The sequence below is a fragment of the Cladophialophora immunda genome, assembly GCF_000835495.1.
Source record: "Cladophialophora immunda strain CBS 83496 unplaced genomic scaffold supercont1.6, whole genome shotgun sequence".
Lineage (NCBI taxonomy): Eukaryota > Fungi > Ascomycota > Eurotiomycetes > Chaetothyriales > Herpotrichiellaceae > Cladophialophora > Cladophialophora immunda.
In genome coordinates, this window is record NW_015622546.1 from 3,207,934 (window position 1) to 3,220,809 (window position 12,876).

The 12,876-nt window shown below is 54.4% G+C and overlaps 2 protein-coding genes across 3 annotated transcripts; both read left to right on the top strand.

Annotated features, from left to right (window-relative positions):
- Positions 1–656: 656 nt before the first annotated feature.
- On the top strand, positions 657–3,116 carry PV07_10580. Of its 2 annotated transcripts, none has more exons than XM_016397922.1 (3): positions 657–1,103; positions 1,206–1,651; positions 1,707–3,116. In XM_016397922.1, exons 2-3 carry the CDS (start codon positions 1,271–1,273, stop codon positions 2,616–2,618), a joined length of 1,293 nt encoding a protein of 430 aa, XP_016245113.1. In that variant the 5' UTR covers positions 657–1,103; positions 1,206–1,270; the 3' UTR covers positions 2,619–3,116. The 2 variants fall into 2 exon arrangements, with proteins under 2 accessions (XP_016245113.1, XP_016245112.1); XM_016397921.1 differs by having other exon boundaries at positions 657–1,039.
- PV07_10581 (uncharacterized protein) lies at positions 3,094–5,142 on the top strand. Its single transcript, XM_016397923.1, has 3 exons — positions 3,094–3,524; positions 3,625–3,993; positions 4,055–5,142. The coding sequence occupies exons 1-3, from the start codon at positions 3,240–3,242 to the stop codon at positions 4,499–4,501; spliced, it is 1,101 nt and encodes a 366-aa protein (XP_016245114.1). The 5' UTR covers positions 3,094–3,239; the 3' UTR covers positions 4,502–5,142.
- Positions 5,143–12,876: the final 7,734 nt, after the last annotated feature.

Below are 12,876 nucleotides of genomic sequence, written 5' to 3' on the forward strand. Positions count from 1 at the left end.
ATGGCGACGGCAGGGTGAGCGAATATGTACTCCGTACTCCATGCTCGGCACCTGGGCAGTCTGCGCGAGTCTCTGATTACGACAGAATTACTTCGTATGGTTGCGGTTCCTGTCGCTCAGCAGTGGCGCCGCGAAGTCGCCGACTGCGATAGATTCGACCCCGGTGTTTCTATAGCCGCGATGGCCCCTTGTTCGGCTGGTTCTCGACGTTCGTCATATCCTGGCAGATTGTCGTCGGGTCGTGTGGGCGTAGCTCGTTAGCGTACTGGGAGGAATAACACGCGGATCGACGGAACCGTGAAGCGCCCTGCTTTTGTCCACCAACTTGTTCTAGAAAGTCATTCGTGTATTCCTCCTTTTAATTCCCCGCTCTTGCTCTTGTTTTCATGTTACCACGCCTTGGCACTCGAGGGATGTCTTTGTTGCTGTTTGCGGAAAGGTCTCTCGACGGTGATGGGTTTGTTCCGAAAAGCTTAGGGCCCCTGCTGGAAGGATCGAATGGATGAGATGAGAGGTCGATCGCGGAGTCAGGAAAGTCAAGGGAAAAGGCCAAGTGTGGCTGTGTAAGTTAGTGCCGTGATGCTGAGTGATGTGATGGGTTGAAGGCCAGTTGCGGGTGGGGAGCAGCTTTCTTGTCCTTCGCTTCACAAACGTATCGCACTTCCTTCTCTCACCACGCACCCGCTGCAACTATTCGATTTCCATCCCGGAGACCAGTTCTTGTCCATCTGCCTCTCCCCTCCCCGCCACACCACACCACACCGCGCCTGCCCATCCCGACCGAGCAGCAAAATCTCTCGTCCGCAGCGCCTCGCCCTCGCCAAGTCCACTTGGCGGGTACATCAGAAGGAGACAAGAAGCATCAAAGCTTCCTGCGTCGCTTTGCCCAAGAGGGTCCTCATCCTGGCTCGGGAGTAGGGCAAAGCTCTTTCTCCTTTGTTTGCCCAGCTTCAAACACGTTGTTGCTCAACTGGGTTTTTCTCTCTGCTCGGCTCTGTCTTGGTGGTAGATATTCCTGCCCCCCCAAGATATCGAATGGGTACGTGCATGTGCTATATTACACCAACTCCCTTCCCGTCGCAGCACATACCTTTCCCTGTCTGGTATTTCCTCCTGTTGCTTTGGTCGCATTCACTTTCCCCGTGCAGTATTGGCTGACTTGAATCTGGCGCCTGCTATGGCGTCGCTGCGGAAGACATCTCTAGCTGCTAGCAATCTCCGCAAACACTTTGCTCAAACTGCGCACCCTTCCCGCGACGATATCCATATCATGCCTGAAGACGGCGGCATCAACGGCCGCGCAGACCCAAACGAAAGAACCGGGTTGCTCTCCCGAATTACCACCACCGACTCGGGGACGCCCTTTCACAAGCATGAAAATGTCTGGATCAAATACCCTTTCCTCGTGCTACACTTGACCTGGGAGATTCTCAAGACCAACTACGTCAATGTCTTCTTGGTGTTTGTACCTGTGGGCATCCTGGCGGGAGTGTTGGACTGGTCACCTGTGCTTCAGTTCGTTTTCAATTTCATTGCCATCATCCCATTGGCGTCTCTCCTCGCTTTTGCCACGGAAGAGCTTGCCGTTCCTTTGGGCCAGACAATCGGAGGGCTTCTAAATGCGACATTCGGAAACGCCGTCGAGCTGATCGTAAGCATATACGGCAAGACCCCAAATTTGGACCAGGTGCTGACGCTGGAAATAGGTGAGCATCATCGCTCTCCAAAAGAACGAGATCCGCATTGTCCAAGCTAGCATGCTGGGCAGCATCTTGTCCAATATCCTTCTCGTCCTGGGGTGCTGCTTTTTCGCCGGCGGCCTCAGATATCCCGAACAGAGCTTCAACTCCACCGTGGCATCGACAATGTCGTCGCTCATGACGGTCGCCACCTCGTCATTGATCATTCCCGCCACCTTGTACGCTGTCATGTCCAACAACAAGGCACAAGATGATAATATCATGATTCTGTCTCGCGGGACGTCCATCATTCTACTGCTCATCTACGTGGCATATCTGTACTTCCAACTCAAATCGCATGCGAACCTGTTTGATGACTCTGAAGCGCAAGGGCAGGAGGGCGAGGAAGCTCAGCTTTTGGGGCCTTGGGCCGCCGGCCTTGTCTTGGTGGTCATCACCCTCCTTGTCGCTGTCTGCGCCGAATATCTCGTCGGCAGCATCGACTCCATTGTGGAAGAAGCTCACATTAGCAAAACCTTCATCGGCCTGATCTTGATCCCCATTGTCGGGAACGCCGCCGAGCACGTCACGGCCGTGATAGTTGCGTGGAAGAACAAGATGGACTTGGCCATTGGAGTCGCCATTGGATCCAGTCTACAAATTGCCATCTTTGTCACACCTTTCCTGGTGATATTGGGTTGGATTATGAATAAACCCATGACGCTGCACTTCGAGACGTTTGAGACAGTCAGCTTCTTTTTGGCCTCATTGGTCGTGGTGCTCTTGATTCAGGACGGAAAGTCCAACTATCTTGAGGGATTGCTCTGCCTGGGCATGTATTTCATCATCGCATTGGCGTTTTACGTCCTTCCGGACGACGCCGGCTCCGGCTTGAACTTGGGGAAACTCTTTGGCGGCAGCGGCAGCGGCAGCGGGTGAAAACTTTCAACAGCAGGGTTCTCACAGAGGTCCGGGATATGAAGAGGAGGGTATTTCAAAGCATCCTGCTCAATTTCTTTTCTTTCTTGTATTTTCATTTGTGGAAGGCTTTTCTATGGCATGCCGCCAACGGTTGTAGCTCTGGGGCGAACAGAGCAACGGCAGAAGGGCGACGAGGAACAGTCGTCAAATTTCGTGTCTCTTCGGGTTTGCACCTGCAAGGATTCAATCTAAACAGCAGGGATTGATCACATGGCGTTGGGACGGAATGGAAACAAATCATGGTCCTGTTGACTTGGAGGTTCACTCGATACCCCGGTTTTCCACAAAATTATACTCGGTTCGGCTTTGGGGAGGGCCTAGGGTTTCAGCGTCTCATATGTATATGGCTTACTCTGAAAACACCACAGATTGAACAATAAAGACTTGAAACCTGCGATTTGTACATATTCCTCTGTCCACCCATATTTTTTTGAAGCGGCAACAATCGCCTGCCAGAAGGGGAAGCGGCTCTTGGCCGCGGACGGAGCTGCACCTCCGCTTCAAAGGCCATTGACGAGAACTGCCTCTCCAAAACCTTGAATCACTCTCTATACCTGCGCACTTCACGCAACGGCAGTAATGGCGCCTCGACTATCCCTCTTCACAGTACGCTCAGTGCCCTTCAGGACGAAGCCTACGGTTCCGCAGAAAAGATTTGCCCCTGCTCCTAGTCTACTGCAGCGGCGTGCAGCAAGCGATGATGCAGCGTCCAAAAACCAGTCTCCCAAAAAGACGCCCCTTCACCCTCAGGCAGAGGGCCCCACCATGGACCAGTTGCCTCATGTGACAGAAGAAGCAGCTGCAATTGACAAATCGATGGGGAACACGCCTCCAGATGTGGAACAGGGAACGCCGGTGCAGGAGGTAGGTGCCGACGTTCGATGAACTGCTCGAATTGTAGTGCAGTTCAGTTGCAGTCTAGAGATACGGCGGCTGACATGTCTTTGTGACGGAATCTGTGCAGATATTCAAGCGCGATAAAGATGCCCAAGACAAAGCGCCTCAAGTCATGAAACAGGACTTGAACCCGGATTCTAGCAGCAACAACGAGTCCCCCTCCGGAAGCCGTTCCTTTTCGACCGCTGCCAGGAGGAATGCCGCAGAGATGGAGGTGGCACCAAACTTGGGAGGATCGGTAGATCACTTGGTTCAGTTTCAGGATACAAGAGTTGTCGGCCTGGAATACCCGGACGCGGGCTTCGGGCACAAGTTTGGGTTACCGGATCTGAAGCCGCTGGGCAAAGCGGTAAATCTCAAGCGAAGATATGATCCTGTGGTGGAGCAGGTGACACGAAGTCTCATGAGGGATGGCAAACTGAGTCGTGCGCAGAAGGTAAAATCCACTTCGTTGCCATTATACCTGGTGCAATATGTGCTAAAAGTGTTGCGCACAGAATATGCAGTTCATCCTCGATGCCCTGCGAACCTCATCCGCACCCCCCTCCAACAAGGATCTCATTAGTCCTTTACCCATGCAGTCACTTCCCTTGTCACCAGTCGCCTATCTCACCGCCATCATCGACTCTGTTGCCCCTCTTGTCAAGATCCGCCAACAAAGAGGTCTGCTGGGTGGTGGTGCTTCCATGCCCATTCCCGTCCCTCTACGCCTTCGTCAGCGGAGAAGGACAGCCATCCAATGGATATTAACTTCCGCGGAGGGGAGAAGAGAAGATAAACTGGCGGAACGTGTCGCGAAGGAGCTATTGGGGGTCGCTGAGGGTAGGAGCTCTGCGTGGGAGAAGCGAGCAAGGGTTCACAAGATGGCAATCAGTGCAAGAGCCAATGTTAAGATTGCGGCGAACGGGAGGAGGATCAGGACCAAGAGTATCAGAGGGAAGTGATTGTGCCCTGGTCTAAGTCTTGTGATGAACCCTCAGAAGAGCAAAAAGAGCAAAAACTTAACACGAAGCAGCTCATCTGGTTCGTGATAAGCGAAACTCGCCCTTACGGGTTGGTTTTTCTCGGCCGGTTTTACTACGGGTAATATATAAGTTGAGTCGGAGGAGGTTCGAGGGTTCAAATCGAGGTCCTGCTGCCTGCTAGCCCGTTATTGCTAGTTTGACCTGGCAGGACCCAGACTGGGTGTCGTCAGATACGAACTCGATTTCGCCCTAGTCGGGGTAGGGGGTCTTTGTGTGACAGAAATTGGGGGAAGAAACATGATAAAGGTGGAATTTCTGTGTGCATGTGTGTGGGTGGGTTTGTTGTACCGCACCCGGTACGTGGTGGTGGGCACAAGGCTGGCGATGGCGAGGCTGAGATGTGTATACAAACCGCGGGTCGGAAGAGACGAGACCGCTTCTCACGGGCGCGGCGTTGGCTCCATCATGTACAGTACAAAACTGGACCAAAAAGTTCGGGAATGGAATCCTGAGTTGCTCTTAACCTCAATTCAAGCTGGCGATTGAAACAGCACGGTTGACAGCGCCCTGTCAAAGAGCCCCAGTGAGATGCAGTATTTTCCCCCAATGGGCTGTCATGGTCGATTTTACCTTGCATGGATTTCGAGCCCCAGCGTCTTTTTCACCCACAGCCACCTCTCCAGGCCGACGGCCGCTTTCTGCTTTGCAGAGATGTTCCCGCTATGGCCCAGATCTCGGATGATCCTCAAGTGCGTCGTCCCCTTCGGCGTCCCTTCATCCTGCGGCTGATCATCGCCACCACCTCCGCCTCCACGACCAGCGTACTGTAACGCCGCGGCCATCTTGCAGCTGTGCGAATAGCTCACGAAGTCATCCTTGTCCCCGGCGGTCAGCAGCACAGGCGGATACCTCACGCCGGGCCGGACCTTGTCCAGCGGCGACCACTTGTGGATGAGGTCGAACTCGACGGGGTCGTGCACGTCGCCGATGTCGTGGGCCCCGCGGTCGCTCCGCGCCAGCCTCTGGCGGTGCAGGACGTCCACGACCCCGGCGTTGAGGATGGCCGCGTCGAACAGGTCGGGCTGCTGCACCATGGCCGCCGCGCAGTTCAGCCCGCCCATGCTCTCGCCCATGAGGATGATGGTGCGGCTGGCGTACCGGGCGCGGAGATGCGCCGCGGCGGCGTGGACGTCGTCGAACAGGTTCTGGCGCCGCTCCCGGCACGCCGCCTCGTACCACGTCTGGCCGTACTCGCCGCCGCCGCGGACGTTGGCGATGGCCAGCACGCCCCCGAACGTCCGCAGGAAGGCGACGAAGTCGGCGCGGAAATGCGGGATGACCGAGATCCCGAACCCGCCGTACAGGTACAGCAGCACGGGGTCGCCCGGTTGGATGGCCTCCGGGTCGGCCGAGGTGAGGAACATGGGCACCCTCGTGCCGTCGCGGGAGGTGTAGAAGATCTGCTTGGTCGACAGCTGGGGTGGCGGGTCCGCCCCCGTGAGGGAGTTCTGGTTCGGTGGGAACAGCTCGATCGGCTTGAAAGGAGAAATGTCCGGTCCGTCTCCCTTCCCATTGTCCCCGGCCGCTCGAGCACACCAGACCCGAGGGGGATAGCAAAAGGACGACTCGACCAGAAAGATCGTCTCGGTCGAGGGGTCGTATGAGGCGTCCAGGATGGTCCACACGGGGACACCCTCCAGGGTTTTCAGATGTCGGCCTGTCGGGGAGAAGATCTGGACCTGGTCCCGCACGTCGATTGAGCGCACGACCAGGATGTGTCCGGCCGAGAGCATTCGTGCCAGTCTCAGAGTCTGCTGGCTGTGGGGAGCTACCACTTCTTCCACCGCTCCGGTTTGCGGGCGGTACGCCATCACTTTGCCGTTGTCTGCATTGGTCCAGAAAAGATGTCCGCTGTCGCCGGCAGTCGTAGCGTCTGAAGCCGTGGTCTCAGAGAAAGTCCCGATGTACCTGGAGAATAAGTCAGCGTGGCATCACGCAGCACACACTGCGAGGATGTTTCTTTTTTGCTGAAAAGGAGCGAGAAACACGGAGGAACTTACTCCCACTCTGCATCAGACTGCCTTGACACCACACCATCGAATCTCAGCCCGAGCTTACCTCCCCCTTGGTGGCCAGTCTGTGCAGCGTCTTGCCCGGGCTCTTGCGCATTCACCGCGGCCGACCACACCTGACAACCTCTACCCCTGTCATAGACCTCCAGAAAGACAGACCTGTCGTCCTGAGAAACCACAGCCTTGAAATTGTACCCTGGATGTTCAGCATCTGCATAGACGACCTCGTCTTCTTCCTGCGGACGACCAATCTCGTGGAAGCGAAGTTGAGAGGCGCCATTGCCTCCCTGCCCTGAACTCTTTCCGCCCTGTCCGCCACCGGGTTGATGGGGATAGAAGAACCCTCGGTCCCCCAGCCACGGAACCACCGAGGAGGGTTTGCTCGTGAATCTGGTGCCGCGGATTTCATCGCTCAACACCTTCCCGGTCTGGACGTCCATGACGCGTATGACGCCCCAGTCTGCCCCTGCATCGCTGGTCGTGAATGCCCAGTACTTCCCGCTGCGGCTGGGTGACGAGGCCGTGAGCACGGCTTTCTGCTCTCCTTCATCGTAGAATATAGCAGGCTCATCCGCGTTGTGACCGTGGACATCGCCATTGCTCTTCCAGGCCTGTTCCCCGCCGCCGACGACATTGGATTTGGGAATCCGGTAAGACACCGCGAATTCCTTCCCTCTGCCTTGCACTCGGAAAACGAGATCCTCTTCTATCACCTGTGGCACGCTCGCGATCGCCGTCAACCCGGTCATCGCCAGCAGTCCCGTCGCCAATTGCTGCTTCGCTTTTCCCAGGCTCTCGTCGCCACTGTCGTCAACGTACGCCGCGAAAGCGGCATTCTGCGCCTCAACGAATGCTGCCGTCTCGGGACTGCTGGTGTCTTCAAGCCAGTCGTACGGGTTCGGGAGGTCGATGACGCCACGTTCAGCGCTGGCGAAAGTGTCGGTGGCCTGCGATCGGCGGGCGAGCGGGATGATCCCTTTCGCCATGCTTGAACGAGGTGCTGGATCTTGGTAGCACGGAAAACGACGCTCTACAGCGTCCGTATGAGAGGAGAAAGGGTGACGGGTTTATACTTCAACTAGTCTCCAAGATGTTCCAAGAACGCGGAATGCGAACCGGACCCTTGTCGCTTTGACGAGGTCTTTCAACCGCGGAAATCTTTTGGTTTTAACAAGAAGCTAGGAGAACCAAGGCACATCATTCAGAACGTTCTACCAGCCATCATCGCATCGTGGCCGTGTCGTGACATACCATACAGCGCTCTCCCGAGCAAACTCAGTCGAATCACTTCGCAACCAATTCCTTCGACGGGACTCTCACAGGACACTTCGGGCCCGAGACGGAGGGCGCAAAGACGTGCTGGAAGCCTGTCAGCATAAGAGGGAAAATGTATGCGCACAATTGCCTGTCTTCCTGTACACATAAAATGATTTTATGAGGGGCAGGAGCGACAAGAGGGAACCGGTGGGGTTAGTTGGGTACATGGGTGCGAATGTACCGTTCTTTTCTCCGGCCCCGAACTGGGACATATCTGCGAATACGATTCATGGGTTGTAGCGCACTAGTGAAATGGTCCAATGAAGATATTTCGGTACATCCTTTGCGAACTAATGCAATGCTGGCACTCCCTGCCGAGGTTGTGCTGTAAATCAGCGTGTGTGTGGCTTGAGTGGACGAGAGGATGATCGAAGTCGCTCTCGCGCTCCTCTTGGGAGATGTCAGCCTTGTCTCTAGCCTTGCCGGGTCTTGGCACCCAGGGTCCACCTTCTCCACCCAATCGAACCTCTGAGATATTGGCGAAAACGAATTCTGTACGGTGACCGGTCCGGGTCCGGGACCGGTACTCTACGAATCCTCTCCCCTGCAGGTGTATGCCGCACTCGTATTTCGTATCAATGAGCCCCCCGGGCGAGGCGGGCAGGATGGGGACAGGGAACGGCCGGCGGGGTAGCGGACAGTCAGTGCGGAGAAATCGTTCCTCTTGGTACGGAGGAGTCGGCTCTTCATCAAGAGTCTCCCGGACGAGGAAGTGTTTCGTTGAGGCACGGTATCGTTGGTTTTTTGAAACAAGATTTCCTTCACCGAGGAACACGAATGTGGGAGGACATGTATGTGTATCTGATCTAGTTTCATGGACAGCATATCTACACTGCCTGCAGAATACCACTGCAGTTTCTTCAAGGTGGATTTTCGCTTGTTCATCCAGCAATTGCTAGATTTCTGGTGGATGTATTTCTGTATGTGCTTCCCCTTTACCATATCTCCCTCGATAATGAACCCGCGAATACCTCCCCTCTCCGCTCTACACATCTCTTCTCTTCCCCTACGTGTTTGCTAAAAGACGCAAGATGGCGACGACTTAGCACATATAGCGAAACACCGGATTGACTTGATCGGTCATGTCTGCGAATGCGATGCTTGGATCTGTGATTAGCTCCGGGTGCTCTTCCCTCAGTGGAGCTTTCTTCTTGTTGCATCGGAGATAGTAGAGCCTGTGTTCCCCAGTAGGGTCACGATGGATCAGCAAATGGAGTTTGCTGATGAGGTGGAAAGGCGGTTCTGAAACGATGACCGTGCGGTGATCATTCAACGACTTACCAAAGGAGAGCAAAAACCCCCTCGCTCGCGCAGAGCAAGCTTAGCGTCGTGATCTGTCCCGTCGGATATCCTCGCGCTGCTTCATCGCCCTTGTAAGCCCACGGCCCAGAGAAGCCGCCTAGATTCGCGAGCACGAAGATGGTCGCGTTGGTGACTGTTTTCTTCGTATGTCCGGCTATATTGGAGGAGAGCAGGGCGAATTGCTGCACCAGAGCGCCATACAGGGTAGTTGACTGTCGCAGAGGAGTCAGGTAAAATGGTCACGCGTGCCCGGACCAGAGTCCAGGAAGAAAACAACTCACGATGTAGAGCCCTGCGAGAAGTGCTCCCTTGTTCGAGCGGTCGCTCTTCCATAGAAGAATGTTGCCAGCCATGCTGGGCAGGAGATAGAGCATAGCGATCAAAATCCGTCTTCGAGGAAATAGTGTCCCCAACACACCAGAGGACACCATGCAAACAATGGCTACCGCGCTGGCAGGCATTGAGAGGACGAGAGCCCTCGAGTTCGAATATCCGAAAGACGACACCAAAAAGCCGCCGAAGCTGCGAGCAAAGACACGATGTCAGTTGCGCGAAGACCATCATCACAGAAAGACGCCGAGCATCGCATTACTTACCTTCCAATCGCGTTGTTGACAAAGGCGAACGTGAAGCTGTAGATCCCATAGATGTACAGTTGAGGATCCATAAAAGCCTCCTTGACCTGCTTCCATTTGAACTTACGGGTCTGGATCCCGGTGTTGTTCTGAGCGAGTCTGCGTACTGCGATCTCTTTCTCCCTCGCCGTCAGAAACCACGCCTTCATCGGAGTGGCAGGAAAGATCAGCGTCGCAAGGACCCCATAGCCCATAGTCACCGAGCCGAGGATCACATAGATCCATTTCCAGGGGCTACTGGCATAGGCACCGTGAATCCGCACTGCCCCAAAGTCGATGCCTTGTCCCGCCAAAGAGCCGATTGCTGTGCCTGAAATGAAGATCCCGGCGCGCAGTGGTTGCTCTTTGTTCTTCCACCTGTGACGAAGCTTAGCCAAGCTGTGGGTGGTGTGGGTGAGGAAAAGTCATACCACATGGAGGTAATGATGATAGACAGCGGCTGGGTCGCCACGGCGAAGCCAGTAAAGAATCTGTCAAATCGTCAGACGAGATCCAACGTACTCTCTCACAGGTCTCACCGGAGAGCTGTGATTTCCGCAAAGTCGGTACAGGCAATAACCAAGATTGCCGTCATGCCGATGTATGCGATGAGAGCCCCGAAGAACTTCCCCACTGGCAGATATTGCGCGAGGAGGAGCAGTGGATATTGGCCCTATCCCATGTTGTCAGCTTTTGCGGAGTTTTCGGCCCTGTATCATCTCACAGCCACTGCGCCCAGTGTAGCGATGCTTGCGGAAAGCTGGTATTTCGAGGTTTCGATCACGGGCTGGCCCCCAACCAACTTGAGAACAAACAGCTTGAGGTCTTTGACCAATCCAAACAGAGCAGCGAAGCCATAGGCCTGGGTGTCTGCATATGAGACGATAGAGCCAATGAAGAGCTGGTGTACGAAACCCCGAGTCAGCCATCTTGGACAATGATAGTAGTCTCGATGCACTAGAAGCGTCTCATCTCACCAACGAGAGTATAACAGCGTCAATCTTCCAGACGACCTTTTTCTCCTCTGCCTCGGTCCATGTAATGCCTTCGCTCTCGGCTGCAAACCTCAAGGCATCGTCAACATCTCGAGTGCGTGGCTTCAAGTCGACATTCTCAACCACATCAGCCGAAGCATGCTCAACCGTATCAGTCTCTGTTTTCGCAGCCATAGCGAAGATTAGATTAAGGACTCCAAGGTCGGGTTTTGTTCTTGACAATCGCAGATTGTATGAGAGAAGAAGGACGATGCTTGTCAACGAGTGAGAAAGTTACCGCAAGAGCTTTTTGAATGTCGAACTTCCCCGGAGAAGATATGCAAGAGACCGGGCTTGAGCAGTTCATATGGTTCGAAGAAGTGCTACAGAGACATTGGACGATTATTCGTAGCGAAGCAGCCTCAACCAACAAACGTCCGGACAACTATCTGCTTCACACCTTCTTCACTATAGGACACCCACCGGGGCCCCGCATTTCGCCTGTCCAGGTGCCACGGGGACCTGTGATAGACAGTCTACTGGAGGTGGTGGCTCCGCAGAAGTACTGAGACGTCAAAGCATCTGGTTCAGGAGCCAGTTTACCAACGATGCCAGTCCGAAATTTCCTTCCTTAGGATAGTGGTATGAAAGAAACTTGGAGTGAAGGCCGTGGCAAAGAGTATCTGGGGACCGCTCGCCGGAGCCGGCAAATTGCGAGCATTGTCCAGTCTGGGGAAAAGACCACTAGTGGCGACGATGAGTAGGAATTTGCCTTATCAGGAAAGTGGAGAGCCTAGAAGAGGAATAGTTCATGAGGATTGCCCCCTTTGTTCTTTTCTGCGTTGGTGCCATGGCTTCCTTCTCTCCCGATCGATATACAGCACATCACTTAACATGTTCATCAAATATTCCGGCCAAGCATGAGCTTTGCTAGCCGTATGGCGCTCGATTAGCAATGTTTACCGATGATCTGGGTCACTAACATGGGGCGCAATCGAGTTTTCTGCGAGGCACCATGACATGCACGTCCGGTGACCGAGGCTGCATTAGTGCGAGCGCTAATTTCACGATGATCAGGGTCAAAGAGCCGGGGAACGGTGCTGGTCTGGCCTAGGCCTGTCTGTGGTGCCTCAGCTTCCCAAATCCGCAGAACCCCGACATGGTTGGAGGTTGGATATCTTGCTTCCCCGGATACACAGAATGTGTCGTCGAGAAGTTGCGGCCGAAATCTCGGATCAGAAATATCCAAGTCGAAAGTCACTAAAGCGCCCGCAAGATGAAAGCAATTAATACTTGCTTATGGTTTCTACCCGGGAAAAGCATTGGCTCATGATTCTGCGACAAATCCAGTACGTCGGGCAATGGCAGCAACTCGAAAGACTCTGCCGTTGCACAACGGCTGGAGATACAAAGCTCTCTCTCCCTCGACATCGTCACAGCTGAGCTCATCGCAACCGAGCAGACCTCTTCCTACAGAAATTCACCTGGATTTGCTGGCCAATGGAGTCATTCCAGACCCCTTCGTCGGGAAGAACGAGGAAGCTGTGCAATGGGTTGGAGAGCAGACCTGGTTGTACGAGCTATACTTCGAACTGCCTGCAGATGCAATTGGGACGCCACATCAACGTGCTGCACTGGTGTTCGACGGGCTCGATACCTTCGCCACGGTCAAGCTCAACGGTCAAGACATCCTCAAGTCCGACAATATGTTCGTGGGCCACAGAATCGAAATCTCGGAGGATATGCTTGTGAGGAAGAATGGTTGTTTGACTGCGCAGTGCCTGCAAATCATCTTCGAGAATGCAGAACGCATTGGGGACCAGGAGGTTCTCAAGTATCCGAGTCATGATTGGTTCACCTTCAATGCTGGAACGGCACGCTTGGCGACGAGGAAAGCACAATATCACTATGTAAGTGCTTGGTTATATCCGCCACATGCGACCTGGTTCTTGGCTGACCAGATGGACTGCAGGGTTGGGACTGGGGTCCGAAGTTGATGACCTGTGGACCTTGGAAGCCGATTTACCTGGATCTTTATTCTTCGCGTATATCAGACATTTCCGTGCACACAACTT

What these genes read in the sequence shown, in the direction of transcription:
- PV07_10580 (XM_016397921.1), top strand. An exon ending in GAAACGCCGTCGAGCTGATC is followed by an intron (nt 1,652 to 1,706) that starts GTAAGCATATAC and finishes CGCTGGAAATAG; the next exon opens with GTGAGCATCATCGCTCTCCA.
- PV07_10581 (XM_016397923.1), top strand. Translation starts at nt 3,240, where the DNA reads ATGGCGCCTCGACTATCCCTCTTCACAGTACGCTCAGTGCCCTTCAGG. An exon ending in AGGGAACGCCGGTGCAGGAG is followed by an intron (nt 3,525 to 3,624) that starts GTAGGTGCCGAC and finishes GAATCTGTGCAG; the next exon opens with ATATTCAAGCGCGATAAAGA. An exon ending in AACTGAGTCGTGCGCAGAAG is followed by an intron (nt 3,994 to 4,054) that starts GTAAAATCCACT and finishes TGTTGCGCACAG; the next exon opens with AATATGCAGTTCATCCTCGA.